This window comes from Myripristis murdjan, chromosome 8 (genome assembly GCF_902150065.1).
Source record: "Myripristis murdjan chromosome 8, fMyrMur1.1, whole genome shotgun sequence".
In the NCBI taxonomy this organism is placed as follows: domain Eukaryota; kingdom Metazoa; phylum Chordata; class Actinopteri; order Holocentriformes; family Holocentridae; genus Myripristis; species Myripristis murdjan.
In genome coordinates this window covers 5,110,859-5,132,648 of record NC_043987.1, presented here as the reverse complement: position 1 = coordinate 5,132,648, position 21,790 = coordinate 5,110,859, and the positions used below count along the sequence as shown (strand labels likewise).

General features: G+C 40.5%; 2 protein-coding genes across 2 annotated transcripts; both read left to right on the top strand.

Annotated features, from left to right (window-relative positions):
* Positions 1-1,176: 1,176 nt before the first annotated feature.
* On the top strand, positions 1,177-14,068 carry LOC115364413 (proteasome activator complex subunit 3-like). Its single transcript, XM_030058985.1, has 10 exons — positions 1,177-1,365; positions 3,590-3,622; positions 4,399-4,461; positions 4,985-5,089; positions 6,308-6,362; positions 6,492-6,607; positions 7,374-7,442; positions 10,140-10,262; positions 10,445-10,531; positions 11,373-14,068. Exons 1-10 carry the CDS (start codon positions 1,315-1,317, stop codon positions 11,451-11,453), a joined length of 783 nt encoding a protein of 260 aa, XP_029914845.1. The 5' UTR covers positions 1,177-1,314; the 3' UTR covers positions 11,454-14,068.
* A 1,582-nt stretch (positions 14,069-15,650) lies between these two features.
* LOC115363044 (primary amine oxidase, liver isozyme-like) lies at positions 15,651-20,116 on the top strand. Its single transcript, XM_030057117.1, has 5 exons — positions 15,651-17,223; positions 17,489-17,607; positions 18,111-18,277; positions 18,429-18,561; positions 19,832-20,116. The coding sequence occupies exons 1-5, from the start codon at positions 15,651-15,653 to the stop codon at positions 20,114-20,116; spliced, it is 2,277 nt and encodes a 758-aa protein (XP_029912977.1).
* The last annotated feature ends 1,674 nt before the right edge of the window (positions 20,117-21,790 follow it).

Genomic DNA, 21,790 nt, shown 5'->3' with positions numbered 1-21,790 from the left:
GGAAACACAAACAGCAGCGAGCTGAAGTCACCTTTAAGATGCTTGAAAATTAATCCCTGGGATTACTTCACTCAGGGAATTTGGGTGGAAAACTGAAGCTGAAGAAGCCGCCACTGTTTGACCAACCAGAAATGAGCAGGGACTTTTTCTTGGGGCCAAAAAAAAAAAAAAATGTTCCTGGACCTTCATTTTTCCTCTGGTCCCTGCAGCCAAAACACATTCAAAGCATTCGAGCATTCAAAAATATCATGGTTGTGGACCTTTTTGTGTTTATTTTTTCAAAGGAAAACTACAGTTTGTGTCTTCTAGCATCAGAAGGAATACTGTGAATGTCATTTTGAACTGTACTATCAGTTCATTTTTTATACATGAAAATCCTGTATCAGGATTGTTAGATGTTGTGTTTTTACCTTTGGTTGGTTGGTTTTAGAAGAAAAAAAGTTCCATAATGTCAGTATAGGTCTGGTTTTGTTTTGTTTTTTAAAGTGACCTCTGCAACACAGAATTTGCACAACAGCTATGTTATACCATTGGTTCAACAATAGCATGTGAAAATTTATACATTGTATAAGATATATTAAATATACATATACATTTGTATATGTCAGAAATTTTACCGTGTTCTGTGTCTAACTTTGTTTCCAAGCTGCATGTACATGAACAGCAACCTGTGCTGGTTGGAAAAGACTTGGACTAAAGTCCTGGATGGTTTTGGCGCCTCCTGTTGGCCAAATTACACTGTAGTCGAGCAATAATCTGGATGAGAATGTAGACGGACAGAGGCTGATGCTGCTCCTGTATGCAGCCTTTGTTCAGGACACAACACAGGCATGTTTTGGAGTGGCTCAGTGATTATACGGTTCGGCAAAATGTGGCTCACTGTTGCCACATTTAAAACTACCAAAGAGCTGGTTATTGTGCTGAGTCAGGCTTACATCCACTTCAATTCATTCTTCATCAAAGTGTTCAGGAGCAGTTTCCCCTAAACTGAGATCAAGCAGATCTCTCCTCGGGGAAAAGTCCTTATATTTCCATTAAAGCCTTCACACACAGTGTTGATAGAAGAAAAAAAAATCCAGTTTCATTGCTTTTCCACCTTTTTCAACATATTTGTCAAAGGTTACTTGACAAATATGCCACCCCGTCCACGCGTGTCGCTTTCTGATTGCATCACAAGTCAACTTTGGGAACGCGACAGCGCAGCCGTGTGTGCATGCGCGCACGCAGAGCGGTTGGAGCAGCGGTTGTTACCAGAGAGAGACAGAGGCTCTTTTATAGGCTTTAGCGTCTTCTTGCAGTCTCGTTTCCGACTATATGCACGCAATGTCCTCCCTGCTGAACGTAGACAGCCAGCTGAGGAGCAAGGTGAGTGTGCTCTGTGCGTGTGTGTCAGCGGGAGACACGCGGTGTGCTGAGCGCGGCAGGCCCGGCCAGCAGCTCCGCATCTGCACCTCTGCTCATCATCCTCACCAATACTTTCTTGATTGGCTCAGCTGCAGTGGCTCAAATTCTCACGAGGAGAGTTAAATTATAAGAAACGGAAAAAAAGGAATAAAATTGCATTATGCTCAAATATGTGCATGAATGCCAACTTGTGCATCAATCGTAGTTAAGAAAAAAGTGTGCATTATGTGCATGTGTTGTGCACCTTGTGGGAGCTTTATTGTGATATGTGCACTCAGTGGCCACTTTATCGGCACCACCTGTACACTCTAATGCAGTTCAGGTCAGCAGCTCTGCCATAAATTCTACCTTTTAACAAAGTTTATAATGTTCAGTTTGTGTTGACATTGTGGAGAATGTGTACATTTAATTCTGTGTTTATTATTGAGGTTGTAGTTTGCAGAGCTCTTGTACTGGACTACGTTGTGTTGAGAGGTGTTTCGACTTTTTTGTCCTCCCTACTTATATACAATGAGGGGGGACAGAATATTGGAAACAGCTCTCAATAAAATGCAGTCCAGGCCAACAGCAGCACTAACTATGAGCTCAGTGCCAAACATAGAAGTGAATGAACACCTCTATTACTGTGACAAAAAGAAAAGCTGAGCATTATAGGCAGCAGGAGAGGAAACTTAATGGCACAACAGTTGGATTGGATGAGATTGTGCAGATGGAGCTGATAAAGTGGCCACTGAGTATCTGTGTACAGCAGCTCGGACACAGTGTCAGCCAGTGTTTTCAGTGAAAAATAGATCATGGAAATACTGTTTATGTTCTCAAGCTGACAGGTGGTTTTGTCCTTTGCCTACAGTTTGGGTTTCTGAATGATTTTCATTTGACCATAAAGCTTTCTGTGTCGTGGAAATGTGTGGGAGATGAATGTGGCGATTTTCAGATCTTGATAAGCTTAAAAATTGCACCGAAAGTTTCAGAGAAGTGTGGGAAAATGTTATACTGATAGCGATACAATGTACAATATGACTATGGGATCACACTTATTTGAAATGTTAAGTGTAGCAACAGTGGAAATTAAGCAAGAAACAACAAAATAATACCAACTGGACATAGAAAATGCAGTTATTTCACAAAATATTTTACTGATCAGAGCAGACCACTCAGTGTCTTGGACTAACCCTAAATTTGATGTTGACCATATCGTTGTCTTCTGAGATATAAATACCACACATGTTCATATCTAGATAATGATATGATAGTGATATATTGTTCAGCCCTGTTTTAGGCCTCTGACATGTCACATTGTGTTACTTCCTGCTGTGAAGAATAGTCTTCCTTGATAACATTTGTTTTTCTTGTGATAGAGGCATGATCTCCAAAATAAGAGCTTTGTTTCACTGCTACAACGTTTTATTGGAGTAATTTTGGACTAATATGGACGGGATAAGAGTTTGGTCCTTATAATTAGGAGCCTCATTTCAGTTGATGCATAGATCCTATCAGTGAAACATTTCTTACAAAAAAGAATGAAGAGAGTGACAGATGTGAATTGCTCTTTCTGTGAACTGCTTCCTGAAACTTATTTTCTCTATAGAAACATTAGGTATGGTTGCTATGGTTATAGTAACAAAGATGATAATCAGTTTTTTCTTATTAATTTGACTTCCTGCCAAATTCCACATTCACAAATGCAAATTTACACAAAAAACCCAAACAATTCTTTGTAATGAAGAAACTAGAACAATACATTTCAATACATTTCTTCCTCACAAAACAAAATAAACTGTCAAAACAATGAATATATGCAATATTTTCAGTGTCTTTAAGTGAGGATATTGTCATGTCATGCAACTCATGTCATATTGGCATTTTTTAAAAAAATTCCTTTTCTTCTTTTTCTTACTTATTTGTTCTTTTTAAGTTCTATTTTGCACTACTTTATGTTTTGTTGTCTTAATGCTTCATCTTTCTAATCGATGTTATCTTCTTTGAAGAATCTAAAGAATGATATTGCATAGTTGATATGGAAGAGACAGAAATCCCAAATTGCCATGTCAAATTAAGAAATTAAGGTCTGTAACGAGTGTAGGAGCCCTGCTAAAATCCAGAGAGAACCCAGGTCTACACAGCAAGTCCCTGCTGTTGGTAGTAAAAAGGAACATTTCTTAACACCAGGTAAATGTGTTCACAGGTGGATACATTCAGGGAGCAGATCACCAGCGAGGTAGGTATCTAAATCAATCACTTACACAGTGTTTTGCATGATTATCTATCACTAATGTCATTTAATCAGGACGATATGCCGGGATGATGTGTTTATCTCTCCAGATTCGATACAATCACGATACTTGGGTGCCGATTCAATATGTATTTTGATTCTTTATTGTGATTATCCTTAAGGACACAGTAGGTTTATTATTTATTTATTGATGTCAAAGTTTGAAAAAATGGTCTCACTGCAGTGAAATGGCTGCTAACATCATCACACATGAATCAAATGTGGCTCATTGAATCCACAAGAGTCTCAGCTTTCCAGTCAAAGCGAATTGATGCAACTCCAACACTGTTTAGGCCCCAGTCTGCACAAATACACCATTTTACAACAGGCCAAAACAACACATTTGGACTGCATGGGCTGCCCAGAGAACCTATTTTCATTCAGAGATCTGGAGGTCAGAGGTCAAGAGACCCTGTTGAAAATGCCAGATTTTCTTTTGCCAAAATTCAGCTGAACTTTGGAGCAGCATTTGTCCCTCTTGCTGACAACGTACCATGACATGCCAACAAATTCCAACAAATTAAGTCTAGTGTCATATGATACCAATCTTTACCAATCGACTCAGTCCAAAAAGAATTGTGATACTTAAGTGAATCATTTTTTTTTTTCTCACACCGAGTCAATACTGTGTGTCATTGCGGTTAGTTGGTCACTTAATGAAGGCAAACAGTGTAATGACAAATACCTGCACAGATTTTGTAACAGTCTATCATGTTCACTAGGCTGAACACCTGGTTGCCAGCTTTTTCCCCCAGAAACTTCTGGAGCTGGACAGCTTTCTGAAGGTAAGGGGACTGCATTCACACGTCAAGAAATTAGGAAAAAGTATAGAGCTGTTACTTTATTTGATAAAAACTGAGTACTTGTTTTAAAAAATGATGGACTGAAAAAGAATTGATACCTGTGAAATTTAGCCTTTGCTTTTGTCCTTAGAAGCAATAAAAACTGTGCTGGCAAACTCTATGTCCACAGAAGTAGCAGCCACCTGCCACTGCACTGCATCCCCTCAGAGGCCACATCAGTTTATCTCAGGAAGGCTACAGCACCACCCTGTGGTTTCAGTTGGAACTGTGAAATTCAAGCAAGGGATTTAGTGGGAGGCAGGGAAATCGCTCTTTCTCTTTTGTGTCAGACAAGCAAAATCAAATTTGAATTTTGAGGAGCATTTTACTGGTCAAGCAGGTGGTTACAAAACAAATAGTTAAGTTCTCGTTCCCGTCCCTACCTCAGCTCTCCTCCACACCGAGTAACAGAGCAAGCTAGCAGAAATGATCAGCTCGTTTCAAGTGTGTTCTTTCCTTCCCCCAGGAGCCTATTCTCAATGTGGCCGAGCTGAAGGAAATCCACTCAGATATCACTTTTAAAATCCCAGAGCCAATTCTCTTCACAAACTGCCACGACGGTCTGGATACAGTAAGTCTATATCGCATCGGGGTCATTTATTCAAAGTTTAGGCCAATAGATGAGGCTTTAAAATTTGAAACAAGCACTGAATATAAAATAGTACTTTGATCCACTCTTGGATGGTGAAAAGACATTCTGCATTTGGGTTGTTTAGAAAACAGCTTTGAGTGTGACATGGGTGGAAAAAAATATGATGGGGTCCATATTTTCAGAGGTGGGAGGGGAGACTGTTGCCAAATAGACAGCACTGCTTTTATTTGGATTAATTTTATCAAGGGTTTTTATCTAGTCCTGAATCACAGGTGTACTTTCAAAGGGCTTCACAGTGCCCGCAGTATGAAACAATAAATAAAACAGCATTTTGTAGTTGCTTGCTTTGTCTTGTGTTATCAGGAGTGTTGTTCTGCCCCTCTGTTTGGTGGGTTTATTAGGTATTTAAATGCAGCAGTTTTCATCACAGCCATTACTTATGTTTTGTGGACCAAGGAGCAGAGATGCAGACATTTGTAGTCCTAGGCACCAAGTCTGTGACCTGTCTTTGAGAATATTGTGTCTTACAATAAACCTGTTGAAAAAGCCTTCAGACTGACAGCTTTACTCTCTTGAAAAGTATTGAAAATCATAAGGTTTGAATTGGTTTAACGCTGGATATTAGAACTCTACCTCTAAAAATCCCCAATTCTGCATCACACATCATGTGTTTAGGTCTGTTTAGCTCATTAGCTGGATACCAGAAGGACAGTTTAATCCCAGTGCAGTGTCAACACAAAATGAAAACTTTTTGCCGAATTTCTTCTGCATCTGTTCTGCAGCTGTGAAACACCAGTGTAAGTGAAAATAGTGATACAACCAAAATTGTGACCTAATTGTGGCGGATCGTGAAACCAAAATCTACACAAGGCTGTTCATGATGCTATGATGCACGAAGCTGTACTTTTGCAGAGTACTGTACTTTTTGAGATGTTTTAAGGATTGGTGTAGTAAAATTGACTTTTTATTTGGGAATCAGAACTCTCAGACTGCTGAATTCTATGGTGAAGACAGAGTTTGTGACTGTGAAGTTGCTGGTTTGCATCCTTGACTTTCACTAATTCTTGATCTTTAGGCTTTGCTATAAATGCATCCTACACAAACCTCTTCCCTGTATGAATACCTGGAGTTAAAACTGTATCATGAATGAATAAAGGTTTTAAAAAAATCAAATCACTTCTGCATGTTTGTCCACAGCAAAATGCCAAAAAGAAGAAGCTGGAAGATGGGGTAGCTGATGAGAACTGCCAAGGTAGCAAATAAAACATGCCATGTCCGTTTCAAAGACAAGCCTGTTTCAAAAGACATTTTTTTTTTCCCGCTTACAGTACCAGCAGTCACAAATCTGCCTCTGCTGGTCTCTTCTGTGTCGTTGTTCCAGGTGGAGCCAAAATGCTGGTGATGCCAGAGGGGATGATGAAAAGCAACGCACAGCTAGTGGACCTGATCGAGCGAGTCAAGCCAGAGATCAGGACGCTCATCGAGAAATGTAACACCGTGAGTGCCTGTACACACACACTCACACACACACACACACACACAGTCAAAATATTCATACACTGATAGCACATGTTTTTTCACTTTCAATGATAATAATATTACTAATGATAATGATAGTCAATACAAATGGTACCACATTAATTGTTTGGATATGAGACTGAGATTTTCCAGGATTTGAATCTTGAAGAAAATCTCTTTTCTCACTTGACTCAATGGACTTACACCCAGATGTGCAGGCAAATGGAACCCAGATGACCTACTCTCTCCCTTCAGCACATGATCCAGCATGAGGATCCACAGCTGTACACATTTCCTGTCACTGTGTGTCTCTCTGCTCTTTCTGCTTCCACGTTTCTCTGGAGCAGGTGAGGCTGCTGGCACAAAGCACGCAGCCTCACATTTTAAAAAGGTTGTCACTTGCAAATTTTGTGCTTGTAACCGAAATCCAACTTCTGATTCACAAGATAGAATGTCTTGCGTGGCGTTTGTTTTAGCCAGTTTTTCTTCAGAGAGATGTGAAATCTATCTATTCATGTTATACATACCTTTAGATAAAAGTCCAGAAGTGGTTGTGTGATCAAAGTGAATGAGTAACACTTCTGTTCGCCAAAGTTCTCTTAAGCAGCTCTCAGTGAAACCAGTCATTTAATTAATATGTTTAATCAAGAAGTCCAAAGTGGGTTTCTTTTTTAAATCAGTGAGGTCTTTGATTGCAGTCGGAGATTCTGACAATAACATTTTTGCTCTCTGTTCTGTCTGTCAGGTCAAAATGTGGGTCCAGCTCCTTATTCCCAGGATAGAAGATGGAAACAACTTTGGGGTCTCCATACAGGTCAGTCCTGAATCTGACATATTTGAGAAAATCCCTCCAATCCCTCAAGTTAGCAGCAGTTGGACACTCTGCATACAAGCCATCTGATGCAGTTATTTTTTTTTTCTTCCATTTTTGACACTAGGGGGCAGCACTCACACATTACAACCCAGTGGCTCAGATAACCCCTCCTAAGAGAGGAATTGGAGTGAGAAAGACAGAGAATATGAAAGGGAAAGAGTATGACATTCTCTCCATTATTGACCAGAATGGTGGCCATGTGGGGAAAAGCAAGGTCATCTTTAAAAATTATACAAAGAATTCTCTACTTACACAGACAGGTTTGTAGAATACGTGTAGCAGATCTAAAAATCCCTGGCCTCATAGCGCACTGATACACCAGCGTAGTTGTTTCACTGAAGGTCATGACTAGTGTTTAGATTTCATATGAACAAAAATGATATGCTGCTAAGGAAGGATATACAGCCCACATCTGTACCACCATCGCTTTAGGAAGTTCAGGAGATAAAGTTTGACCTCACTTTTGTTCATTTGACTGCTCACCACCACTGCTCTGTGGTGTTTTACTGTTGTGTATCTGACCGTGTGTCTGTTTGACTTTGCGCATGCTTACGTGCCTGTCTGTCTGTGGGAGAATGTGAATGGGCATATACATTCAGAGCACTGCCCTGGGACTTCATATACAATCACCCAAAGCAGTCAAACAAGTGCAGGCTGTGGAAACAAGTGATGAGCTTGGACTGTGGCCAAAACGAAAGCAGATGTTCTTAACATACCAGAGTTAGTTGCTGTCCACAATAAATCTCAAATACGAAGCGCACATTACTGTGGGTATATATATATACACTACTCACAAAAAGTTAGGGATATTTGGCTTTTGGGTGAAATTTGTGGAAAATGTAAAAAGTTCACGCTACAGTGATATTATATCATGAAAGTAGGGCATTTAAGTAGAAGCATACACTGGTGATTTCCTCATCTCAACAACAGTGGTGGATATACCACAACAAAAAATGTCAATGTCTCAATAACTTGTCATGTGCCCTTGAGCATCAATTACAGCTTGACAACGACGTCTCATGCTGTTCACAAGTCGACTTATTGTCTGCTGAGGCATGGCATCCCACTCTTCTTGAAGGGCGGCCCTCAGGACATTGAGGTTCTGGGGTACAGAGCTCCGAGCCTCTACACGGCGACTCAGCTGATCCCATAGGTTTTCTATGGGATTCAGGTCTGAGAAAGTGCAGGCCACTCCATTTGAGGTACCCCAGTCTCCAGCAGCCGTTCCCTAATGATACGACCTCGATGAGCTGGAGCATTGTTGTCCATGAAGATGAAATTAGGCCTGTGTTGTTCATGCAGGGGCGCAATGACTGGATTAATGATGTTATTCAGGTAGTATGGGCTTGTCACTGTACCATTCACAAAGTGTAGGGCAGTTCTGTACTGACGTGTTGTCTTGGTCTCATGATGTCAAAATGTGAACAGCATGATGAGGAGGACTGTTTAAATGCCAATTCTAATTGAACCAGGAAATTTATTGGTCGATTCATGGATCAAACACCTGTTGTGAATTTTGCCGTCAAACTTCTTGTTATAGAACAGCAACTTGTGCAAAAAGTACTGAAACATTGAACAGTTGGACATGTGCATTCAAACGTTTACAGAAGGTCACATTAAGTTCACCTGTAAAGGTTATAATTCATTTTAGGTTCATCCTGAAATTTCACCCGAAAGCCGAATATCCCTAACTTTTTGTGAGTAGTGTACATGTATGTGTGTGTGTGTGTGTATGTATATATATGTGTGTGTGTGTGTGTAATTATTATTATTATTATTATTATTATTTCATAAATTCAGTAACAGGCCATGTTTTATACATAGCACACATTGTTAACACAAAAAGCAAATTCTGACAGGTGCAGAAACTGACTGTTATTGCAACCAAATGCACCACCTAACTTCATTTCACGCCCTTTTCATACATAACACGGAGGACAGGTTTGTGCCAAAATTGTTATTAATAAGTAGTGTGGTTTTAGTGCCATTTTAAACACAATTGCCCATCAGATCACAGTTAAACAAGTCAAAACATTGCTGAGATCGTATATATTTCAATTATATTGCTCAAACAGATGCGTTTCGTGTAATTTTATTTTTGCAAGCGCATTCATTTGGAGCGCCGAGGTGTGCGAGTTATTTCCATTGAACCGTTTTGCTTCCTTCCCGTCTTTGATGGGAAATTCCATGACCCGGTTTTGGTGATGACATGTTGTGTCTAAGTAAAACTGTGGGAAACTTCATGGAAAGGGTGTGAAAGGAAATTCATACAGTAATAAAACCTTTACTTTTTCTCTTTTTTTAGATACTGCTCAGTGACAGAAGGGCAAAATTTACAGAACATGATTTCCCAAAGTGCTGCAAACCACAATGAAGTTTGGTTGCATGTATATAAACATTAGGGAAGTTATGTCCACCTCGATAAAACACCCGCACACTGGGCTGATTAATCCACCATTAGTGCCAGATTAACCTGGACTGGGCTCGCAGACCATAATGAAAAGGATGACGCTGAGTTTGAAATGTTGGTGTTTAAACAACTAAAGGTGCATCTTTGAAATGTAGGGGTGCCTTTATTTTCTATTGGTTGGTTACCACTTCCACCCATCTGTTATCCTTGGGTCGGTGCATTCGCAGGAGGAGACGGTGGCAGAGCTGAGGACGGTGGAAGGAGAGGCTGCATCGTACCTGGACCAGATCTCCAGATATTACATCACCAGAGCCAAGCTGGTCTCCAAAATCGCCAAGTACCCCCATGTGGTGAGTCGTGTGTGTGTGTGTGTGTTCAGTCGAATGTACATAACCAGACTCAAGAATTCCTCTAAGGCAGCTTGTGTTAGCTCGCATTCCTGCTGTACCATGCTTTATTATTCACCACTACTTTATCTTTCTTTCTTCTTCTCTATTTCTTTTCTGTCTCCATCTCTGTTTTTCCTCTGCAGGAGGACTACAGGCGGACAGTATCAGAGATTGATGAAAAGGAGTACATCAGTCTGAAGATCATCGTCTCAGAGCTCAGGAATCAGTATGTAAGTGTCACGTTTTCATGTAATCACAGAGGTAATAATTTTTTTATTTCTAATGATTAATGATTGACTTTTATGCGTTTCCATTACATGGACTTTGACTGCGGACTGTTCATATGGTTTGGTTGCACATGAGCAAATTTATTGGTCCCACAGCTGTCAATTTGAAACTCAGAAGTTTCAAACTTTTTAATGTTCCAGACCACTGAGTTGACTTTCAGCAAGACGCAGACACCTAATTGAAGTGGTTTTGCCCTCTAGGGACCCTTATATCTTATATTTGGGTTTGTGTGAAGCATTTCGGAAATCTGACATCAATCCCGGATCACTGGTCCGACATTTAAATAGATAATTTGATTAATTATAAAAAATATTTTCTTTTAATCAGAAAACATCATTTTCAGTTTTTATTTTGATAAGATTTTTTTTTCAAATTTTCTCATATTTTTTTTTATTTTTTTCCTAATGTTCCTGCCTTTGACCACGCTTTTTTGGCCTGGAAGCCCCTGAAGGACACATGGGGATTCCCGGCCCGCACTTTGAAAACCACTGAATTGTGTTGTCTTTGTGAATACAAACAGAATGGGTCACAGGCCTTCTGTCATTGTGTGTTTGTATGAGAGTAGCAGAATCTGTCAGTGAACCTCGGTCCTAACACAAAACTTTCATTTTCCATTCGGTTTCGAAGCTGAATAAAGTCTGAGAGGTACTTGTCTCCAGGCTGGTACAAAGTCAAGACAAACGTCGACATTTGTTGTACTTGGTTAAGAAATCGATTTCAAACCTAGATGCCAAATTCAAACATGATGGTAAAATGTTAATATTTCTGTTCTGTTCTTCCCAGGTGACCCTTCACGATATGATTCTGAAGAACATTGAGAAGATCAAGAAACCCAGAAGCAGCAACTCCGATGCTCTATACTGACAGTCCTCACAAGAAAACACTCAGAAAAAAGTCAGCTGTGGGTCAACAAGTGTTTGCCAATAATTTGTCACGTTTTTTTTTTTTCTGGAGTACGTGGTGGGCGGGTTTACAACCTCAGGACAATTCCTTCAGTGTCAGATAAGCTGTCACTGCTTATCTGGTAACTATGATGATATTTTGGTGCTCAGTGTTTGGTTCTATATGTCAAACCCCAGTCATGTGACTCCAGCCAGAACGAGCCATAGAAAGTATTTGGAAAATAATGTTTGATCCAAGATCTCATGCACTCCACCCCAACATGTACACTATATTCTTCCCAATGCCCTCTTCTCAAATGCTCCCATTTCCCAAATGCTCCTACCCCAGATTCCCACTGGGATTTTCCTCAGTTTTTGGTTTTCATGTCACTCTGCAGTCGCTGTCATGAGTCACTTTTTTGGGATGTTTTGGATAATGGAACTTCAGTGCTTGGGGTCTTAATTTTTGGATTCTCTCCCAGAACTTGCTCTCTCTTCCCCAAAGCTTCTTGAGATCCATCGCAAACCCCACACCCCCACCCTTTTGCTCCACTGGGACAGATGCTAAGGAGTCTTTAGCGATGAGATTTTCCCCTGTTTGTCAGGAGATTTTGCTCTCTTAGATGGTGTTACTGCCAAGTCTTTATTGGCTTCTGGACATAAAATTAGGAGACATATTGATGGTTTCTTTGATTGCTGGATTTTAGAAATTATATGGGAAAACAAGTCTTAAAAGATTTGGCAAAGTATGTGAAAGTACTGTTCAGCCCCAGTGATTTGACACAGATAATATAGGACTATCAGCATCCATCACATTCAACCTGGACTTAAATTTTTTGATTCCAGTCAAGAAATTAAGTTTTGGAAAAATGTGTGTAATTTTGAAATCGTCCAGCTCGACTCAAACGCTCATTCTCATGATAGATTCCTGTTCTCCTCAAATGGAGCGTATTTTTCTGCCTTTACCCTCCCTTTTTTCTTGTCATGTCTTCATCATATGTCATCTTGTCAAATGCTGACATGGTGATATTGAACCCTGAGGGTGAAAATTCAACTTTTTGTCCAAGGACACCTCAGAGCCCACAGGCTTTAACCTGGGACATTTCTGTTACCAGCTGTTGTCTCTAACCACCAGACAACCATGTGATATTTTTTTTTCTTTTTTTATGGAACTGTGAGAAAGTTGGGACTCATCTAGCATCACTTGCTGGACCCACAACAGTAAGAATACACATTCAGTAATGTGCCTCTGTCTCTCCACTGATCAAGCAGGCTTGAACTAAACTGGAACTTGAACAAAACAGCTCCCACCAGGTCAGTGGGACCTGGAACCAGTAATAGTACTTTGTGTTGCTCATTTGCTTTCATGATGTTTTATTTGTATTTTTTAAGACTTAAGTGCTGAAGGAACAGACCTCTGTGTGCATGCATGCAGGTTTTGTGAGTCTGTATGTCTGTGTCCACTCATGTGTGTGTATGATTGCAAGTACACTAGCATACTGGACTATACAGTGTTTCCTACAGGTTGGCGGTTTACCTTGGGACAAATGTTTTTTTGACAACTTGTTATTGTATTGGCATTGTGTCTTTTGCCACCTTTTGTACTGCTACCTGTGTCTCAGTTCTGGACATTGCGGTTCATTAATATGTTTTCAGCATGTTGGCACTAAACTATCGATAATTTGAATTTAAATCAGCGTGAACCACCAGCATCAGCACCTTAGATACATCCAAAACAAATTCACATGTGCCAAATATTAACATTGAATGGGAAACACTGCTGTGCTAGTGCATCTTTTCTGTGTGTGTGTGTGTGTGTGTGTGTGTGTGTGTGTGTGTGTGTGTGTGTGTGTGTGTGTGTGTGTGTGTGTGTGTGTGTGTGTGTGTGTGTGTGTGTTACATCCAAAGTACAAGTCATGCTGTCAAATAGAACTAGTGATGCATATTAAAATTAAAAGTGCATCTTAAAATTGTAATTCCCTGTCAAGTACTTTGAGTCTGCTGGTTTTTATTCCAACTAAACACAACAGCAGTGCATTTTACTTATCATTGACCAGCTTTCTGGTTGAGTTTGTGGCATTTAATGAAATGACTCCTGCTGGGTAGGAATAGAAATCTGCATACTCTACAACCTGACAGTATACAGGCCACCGAGTTTTTGCCATGTATAAAGAAATGGCCTCTAGTAAGCTTGCAGTGATGTTAACTTGGATTCTGTTAAAGGGGAATTTCTTCTTTTCATGTGACATTATGGTGGTTCCTTGACATGAGAGCCATGTGTGGCAGGAATGTAAAAAACGGTAATGTGAAGTTGCTAATGCTAAGTGAATGGGAAGTCACAAGAGCCATGGTACCATGCATTATAGTAATCTGTTACATCATTTTATGCTCTCATATCACAACTGGATTTGTGAGGATGACACATTTTTACACAAATGTATGTTTTGACCACGTGATATCAACTTGACCATCACTTAAAAATACCTAATTTAGTGTTAAAAGGGGAAGTAATGCCCAGCATAGTCTCCTAGTTTTTGTCGTCAGTGCCTCCTTATTTTAAGAGTGATTATTTTACTTAATAAAATTATTATTTTCGAAGAACTGGAGTTTGTATTTTTTTCTTATATTCCCCACCCTTTGTGCCTAGCCTACAGTTAGAATGGACTGCCTTTTTGGAGCTTACTTTTTGCAGGCTGTCATGCTTACAGACATATTAATTAATCTATGACTACTTCTGACAGTCAGTAAAAGGGTGAAGGTGGTCTTCTACACAAGTCCAATAAAGAGTGGCCGATAAATGAGATAAAATAAGTATTTGTTAATAAATAAGTTTTGTGTGTGTGTGTGTGTGTGTGTGTGTGTGTGAATCAATAAGAGATGTAACCAGCTCAAAAACAGATTATCAGTAGTTAAGTGTTTGTATATTTACTGCCTAAATAAACCAATAATGATGATTATTATAAATAAAATATTTTAAGGCATTTACAATCATGCTGCATTAATATAGGCAGCTAACACAGCTTCAGTCAACTGCATTACTGCCCACTTATGCAACTTCCATTTTCTACAAACAGTTTTGCAATCATATGCTAGGACTTAATTCATGGATCCAATTCTGACTATACTATGGCCTGACCCCAGTAATACCGATTGCACCATTTGCTTTTTTGGCTTGACAATGACATTTTATAGCCCTCATAACTGAAATGTCACATGGTTGAGTGGGTGGTGAATTTTTGCTCTACAGCAGAGAACGGGCTGGAAAGCCACAAATTTTATTGCCTGTATAATTAATCACTGAATCATTGGTACTGAACATTTTTTTGATTATACTGCTTATCTTCAAACAATAGTTATTGAAGTATTGGGTCATACTGTCATTAAGCCATAAGCCCGGTAAATACAGACAGTCCCAAGAAGGTGGAGAGGTAGTTGAGGAGGTGGGTTGGGTGAACTGTGATCCCACACTAACATGTATCAAGGGTAATGCTAGTAGTTGGGTACAGTGTATTGTGTATGGCAGAAATTTCACTCCTCAGTATTAGGAGTCGTTATTTAAGCCCTGAGAAAAATCACTTGAGAACTGCATAAAAAATAATTTGAATATTAATGCACTGACCAAATCTAACTCATATAGTATGTCTGTATTATTTATTAAGCACCATGTTTAATGCCTATTTCCTCATAAATATTCAACCATTCGACTTTGGTTGCTGTGTAACAATACCTCTTAGCTGGTGTAAAATCACTGTAAGGTAACCCCTGCCCTGATAAATTGCTTAAATCAGTCAGAACAGGATGGGAAAACTACATATTATGTAAAACCAAAATTGTACCTACAGATCCCAGGCTTCTTGTAACCTTTTGCTCCCACTGTCCCATTTGCATGTGACAGTGTGTATATACTGCATATGGTTATTAATTCTTCTGTTTTTTTTTGTTTTGTTTTTTTTTTTTGTTTTTTTTTTGTGGCAGTATCTTCGGGAGCATTGTTTGGTCCTGGAATAAAACCAAGTCAATATTATCTGTGGTCCAATGGTCCAACTTTTATCTCTTATCATGACAAGTGCTACTCTGGTTGTAAAATCGGTCTATAAATTCACTGGCTTCTCTTTATACACTTCTTAAACAGCCTCCAGTGCCTCTACTCAACTATTAATTTTGGTGGCTCTGCAGAGAAATGGACTCCAAAAGGATTTACACAGTCCTCCAATATCTTCTGGTTGTCATAGCAGTTGCTTCACTGATAGGGAATTGTGTCTTGATATGGCTCAACACCGAACGTACACCGAAGTGCCCTTCACAATCTGTGAACCCAATCCCACCTGCAAGGCACAATGAACGCAGTGATGTCTTTGCTGACTTTTCAATGGAGGAATTCCTTAAGGTGCGTGACTATGTATCCAAGATCCCAGGAATGAACATATCAATTGACCCATTTTCACCTCCTTCGACTGATTACCTCTATCTGATCGACCTGTCCCTGCCAAAGAAAGGGGACATTTTGCACTATCTGGATGCCAATGGACCCAAACCAGTGAGAGAGGCAACAGCAGTGGTTTTTCATGGTACCACGGGCAACATAAAGGAATATGTGGTGGGTCCTCTCCCCAACCCAATGTACCATCGAGACGTCACCTTCGAGAGGTATAAAACGGAGATCCCTTTGACTGCAAGTCCCTTGCGCTTATGGGACTATATTGCCTTAGATTTGTTTATCCGCTCTGCCCTTATACCGGTCAGACGACTATTGAATGAGAGTTTTGGTCCTCATGTAACTTCAGACCCAACTTTCTATAATGGCTTGCCCAGCGGGGTCAAATCAGGGGAGAGACAGACGTGGATTTCAATCTGTCGAAAAGTGGAAGGTTCCTATATCCACCAAGTGGGCTTTGAGATGCTAATCGACCACCGAAGCACTGCGGTTTTGAGGTGGCGTGTTATTAAAGTGGTTTATAACGGTCAGTACTTTAACAGCATACAGGACCTAAAAAAGCAATATGAGGCAGGAACTGTGTCGAAAATCATCTTCAAACCTGTGCAGAATCACGCATCACTAAAACCCAAGGAGAAACCCACAGGCATGGGACCCCAGCAGTTTTACACACAAGGCAAGCGCTACAGTGTGAAGAATAACCACGTCATCTACCTTGACTGGAGCTTTGCCTTTGGTCTGAGCCCACTTGCAGGGATGAGAGTTTTTGATGTTCGTTTCAGAGGGGAAAGGATCATCTATGAGCTCAGTGTTCAAGAAGCCATGTCGGTTTATGGCTCTGCCACTCCAAATTTGATGCTCACCAAATTCCTTGATGCTAGCATAGGTATCGGGCGATTTGCCTATGAGCTGGTCCGAGGGGTTGATTGCCCATATTTGGCTACCTACATTGATACTTTTCACTTTCTGGACACTGGAATTCCACGTCTGCTTAGAAACTCAATTTGCGTCTTTGAGCATGACATGGGACGTCCTCTAAGGAGACACTTTTCAGAATCAAACTTCCTAACCTATGGTGGAGTAGCAAACAGTGCCCTTGTGTTCAGGACCATCACATCCATAGGAAATTATGATTATACGTGGGATTTCATCTTCTACCAGAGCGGTTCAGTGGAGGCAAAGGTTTACGCCACTGGGTACATTGTCTCCTCATTCACTGTGAATGGCAGTTTTCTATATGGGCACCAAGTGGCAGAAAATGTCACTGGGAATATCCATACGCATTTTCTCAACTTCAAAGTGGACCTTGATGTTTTGGGTGAGTGTAGCAGGGAACATATAAAAGTGTGTACCATCTGGCGCATCAGGTTATGATCTGCATGTATGTATTGGAAAACAAGATTTATAGAGTAAGAGTAATGCGTTTGTGTGGCAAGTTCATTCATCGCTTTCATCAAACTAGTGTTTACTAGTTTGACATACACGCACATACAAAAACTAAATATAGCAATTCAGATCAAGTAAATCACCTAATTCCAATGATTTGTGCTGTGTGATTATGTTTGTCCCCTCCATACATCTAGGAGTCAAGAATGTATTCCAGACCAAAGACATGGAGTTTGTCAATGTGTCTGTGCCCTGGATGCCTGAACGTTACGCCATGGTGCCTCAGTTGGTGGAGAAACAGCTCAAAACAGAACAGGTGCATTGTTACTAAGACGATACTGTTTTTTGGTGTGTTTGTTCTTCAAATCACATAGAGAGGAGTGACATTTTGTACACAAATGGCTGGCAAATCTCACACCCCAATTATGGGTCCCAATTCCATGGTTAAGACCAATAGACGTAGAAATACCTTTGTGTCCAAAGCAATTCTGATTTTCAACAAAATAGGTACCAAACATGGACAGGCATTTGGTTAATGAATTTATTTACTGTGGTCATTACTGACACCTGAAAGTGTCTTTTATGTCCTCTATTTTGTGAGTTGTTTTTATTCGAATATGTCTTTTAAAATTCCGCATTTCTCTCTTTATTGCCTTGTATTATATTTAATTCATGTCTACTTCTTTGTCTTTTACCCCTTGTGTATCTGATGTGTGAATTATAACCATCTCCATCTATATCACAATTAGGTGCAAATGTACTTTGCTGCTTCCACCCTTTAAAGAAGTCATTAGATGTTAAATGAATTGTTTCATACAGGAGGCAGCTCTGCGTTACGACACAAAGACTCCTCGCTACCTGCACATCGCCAGCAACCAGACAAACCGTTGGGGTCACCAGCGCTCCTACCGGCTCCAAGTGACTAGCTTTGCTGGGGATCACCTGCCAGAGAGTGAACCCGAGGAGAGGGCCATGTCTTGGGCCAGGTAGGTAGCTAAGGGCCTCTGTATAGTGACTGCTTTGTGCACCCATTCCTGTCGCTCTAATGGGGATTTAATAATGCTTTAATGCTTTAATCCTTTCCTCTCCCTAACCTCTCCTCTAACTCTCCTTTTTCTGTCTCCTGCCTGTCTTCAGGTATAAGGTGGCCATCACTAAGCATAAGGACTCGGAGCAGGCTAGCGGCAGTCTGTACAATCAAAACAACATCTGGGCTCCTGCGGTAGACTTCAGCAAGTACATTGAAGACAACGAAAGCATTGAGAATGAGGCATGTGCGCTTGAGTTTGACTTGCTGGGGATGCAGACAATTAGCAGACAATCAATACGAACCAATGTCAGCTTTAAAACATAATATTGGTATTGGTCCAGTGCTGGTTTTATCTATTGAAGATTGTGAAATTTGGCACTTTTGTGACCTTTTTTTCCCCTAGAGGTGTGTCATTTAATATGACTTTTATGAATACTTTTGTTAAAAAAAAAAAAAAAAAAAAAAAAAAACTCTTTCTACCTATCTTGATACCTACATTAATTTTCTAAAGATAGGTATGTTAAAAAGCTTCATTTGATTTATACTTGCATTCGTCCTATGATTTTAAATATTCATAGCAGTAATGGCTATCCTGAAGATACTGATATTAGTTTCTGCCTCAACCATATTGATGAAGTCCTATAAACAGTGGCGGTTCTGCCCATGTTGCCGCCCTGGGCGAAATTACTGCCTTGCGCCCTACCGTTGTGGCCCTGCGCGCGCGCGCGCGCGCGCACGACGACAACTTCCAAGCGATAACGGCCGCTACCGGTGCCCCTCTGGCGGCTACACGCGCCCCTCCCAGAGCAGGGGCGCCAACACCTGCACAAATACCTTTTTTGGAAAAATACTTTTTATATGAACAAAATCTTGTTTGCATAAAAAAAAGCCACCGGTCAGCATCAGGCGGGCCGGTCGCGGCACCGGCTTGATGCTTACAGGTGCCGCGCCCACCCGGTCAGGTCTGCCGGATCTGACAGGTGAGCAGCATACACATACTGCCATCCTCTCATTATAAATCAACTTTTGTTCATACGCGGCTGCAGCAGCACAACGGACAGTGACACAGACAACATGGTTGATTATTGACTGCGCAATGCGGCCATTCGCCGGTAATTGCGGCATCAGGCGAGCCTACCTACTGGTTTATATGCAAGCACAATACATGTGTATTTGCTTAGACCCCAATATTAGACGAGGGCGTTTTTTCAGGGCATTTTCAATGGAAAAAATATTGTCTTATATTCAGATGAATACGGTAATAGAAAACTGCTTTGCAGCGAGGATGATTTTTTTTTTTTTTTTTTTTTTTTTTTTGCTCTCATGCCGCCCCCCACGTGACATGAATATATGCCGCCCCGGGCGGCTGCCCGCTTCGCCCGTGCCTAAAACCGCTACTGCCTATAAACATATAAGAACAATACAACAGAAATTTACAAAAATCTAAATGTAATCAACACACAGTCTCTAAACTCAGGCCATCCATTTTTCGCCTTTGTTCCCCTTTCAGGACTTGGTTGCCTGGGTGACCACTGGATTCCTCCACATTCCCCACTCCGAGGATATCCCCAACACGGTAACCGTGGGCAATGCAGGCGGAGTCTTGCTTCGACCCCACAACTACTTTGACGAAGAACCATCCATCCACTCTCCTGATGCGGTGTACATCAGCTTGGGTACCGAACAGAGCTGCGACAACAACAGGGTGGCCTGCCTTGCTCGAGAGACCTGCAGCCCCGTGTTCGAACCTTTCACCTACAATGGGTTTGAAGGAGTCACAAGCGGGGAGACATGAATAAGAGTGATGTTTAGAATGGATCTCAAGAATCCAGTGGGACATCATGTTACATTTTATGTTATTTAGCATATTTGGCCCATTAGTAGTCTAGCCATGTTGACAGGATAGCAGCTGACTAGATAGTAAGCCATGTAGCTAACTCCCTGCTAAATTCAGTGTTGTTGCACTTGTTCCTGAGATTGCAAATTTATATAGTAACTGCTGGATACATGTAAGCCAATCTTCCAGGTCGACTTCCCACCTTGATTTCTGAAAATGGCTGCTATTTCAATATCATACCAGGTGTCTTTTCAAGGTATGGTTGTGATTTAAAATGAAAACAACACAAAGGAAAGGGAAGACTTGTACCACTGACTCTGTTTTTAGAAGACTGGACTCTTGGCCGTCTTGCTCAGTAAGTACTGTAACTGTCTACAAAACAATCATCCATCTCCAGCTGATCAGACACTCAGGTGCTCCATGCTGACACTTTATGTTGTGTGTTTTGTTGAGTGACAGTTGTGTAACATGATCTCAAAAGTTAGAAAAAGAGGGCTTGCAACGGCTCACATTGTGAATAAATGATTTGTATTTATCGCGGATTGATCAAATTTACCCAAAAAATCAAATGCAGTGTTTGAACAGGAACTGCGTTAATTATAGAAAGGTTTCTCTTCCCACTCCGTCTAGAGTACAGTGTCTTCCACTGGGTAGGTAGGTAGGTAGGTGTAGGTAGCCTCCAACTGAAAATCACTGTGCAATGGATGAATACATAGCTGCTCCCCTACCAAAGCTCCAAAAATAAACCTGGTGGCCTTACTGAATTCATATAATTTCATTATTTAATTTAATGAATTTATAGGCTATATTATGAAAATCAGTTTGTTTCCCCTATGCTGAGCAATAGTTGCCTGCTTGCTCAGCAGAGCATATAGTAAAGTTTTTTTGCACGGAGGACTACAGCTGCCATGATCCACCACAGACACACTGATGATTCTGGTGTCTTTATCAGTAGGTAAGTTAACCAAGATGCCAATCTCAGAAAAACTATATTCCTGTAATAGAGTTGTGGCACAAGCATTATTAGACCTATAACATAAAAGTAGCATTCTCATAAAAAATATTAAGAACCATATCTCCTCATTGCCCATACAGATTTCAAGAGGGAGAAGCAGTACAGCAATGTAAACAGCGAAAAAACTTGACTTGTTGGACTCAGACATGCGTGAGAAATTTGGGGCACAGTGACAAGCTTCAGCAGTTTTTTCACGTTATGTAAGCAGAACTGCAGCAAACTAAAGCAAAAGCCATTTCATCGTGCTGTCACTGAGCTGCATTGCCCTACATGGTGAGCAGGACATCCATGAAAGATGAGAGAGGTAGAGCGGAGCAGCAGCGGCTCCTTGCTGATTCCCATACAAACCGTGTATTTTTAGAGTCGTGCTGAAGCAGATCAAGCGTTGTTTTGTCTGTTATGTTGTTATGTCCTCGTGATTTGTGCTGTGTCAGCCTTTACATTTGCCTGTATCTGTGTCAGTGAGCAGAAAAAATGAGTGAAAACTAATTCTTTTAACTGTGCTCTTTTTTTTGGATTTTTATTCTTAGCTTCACCATTCAGATATTGTTAGTAATGATGTGTGATTTTTTCTAGTTTATTAGAGAATGTACATACATGTAAACTCTAAACTAATA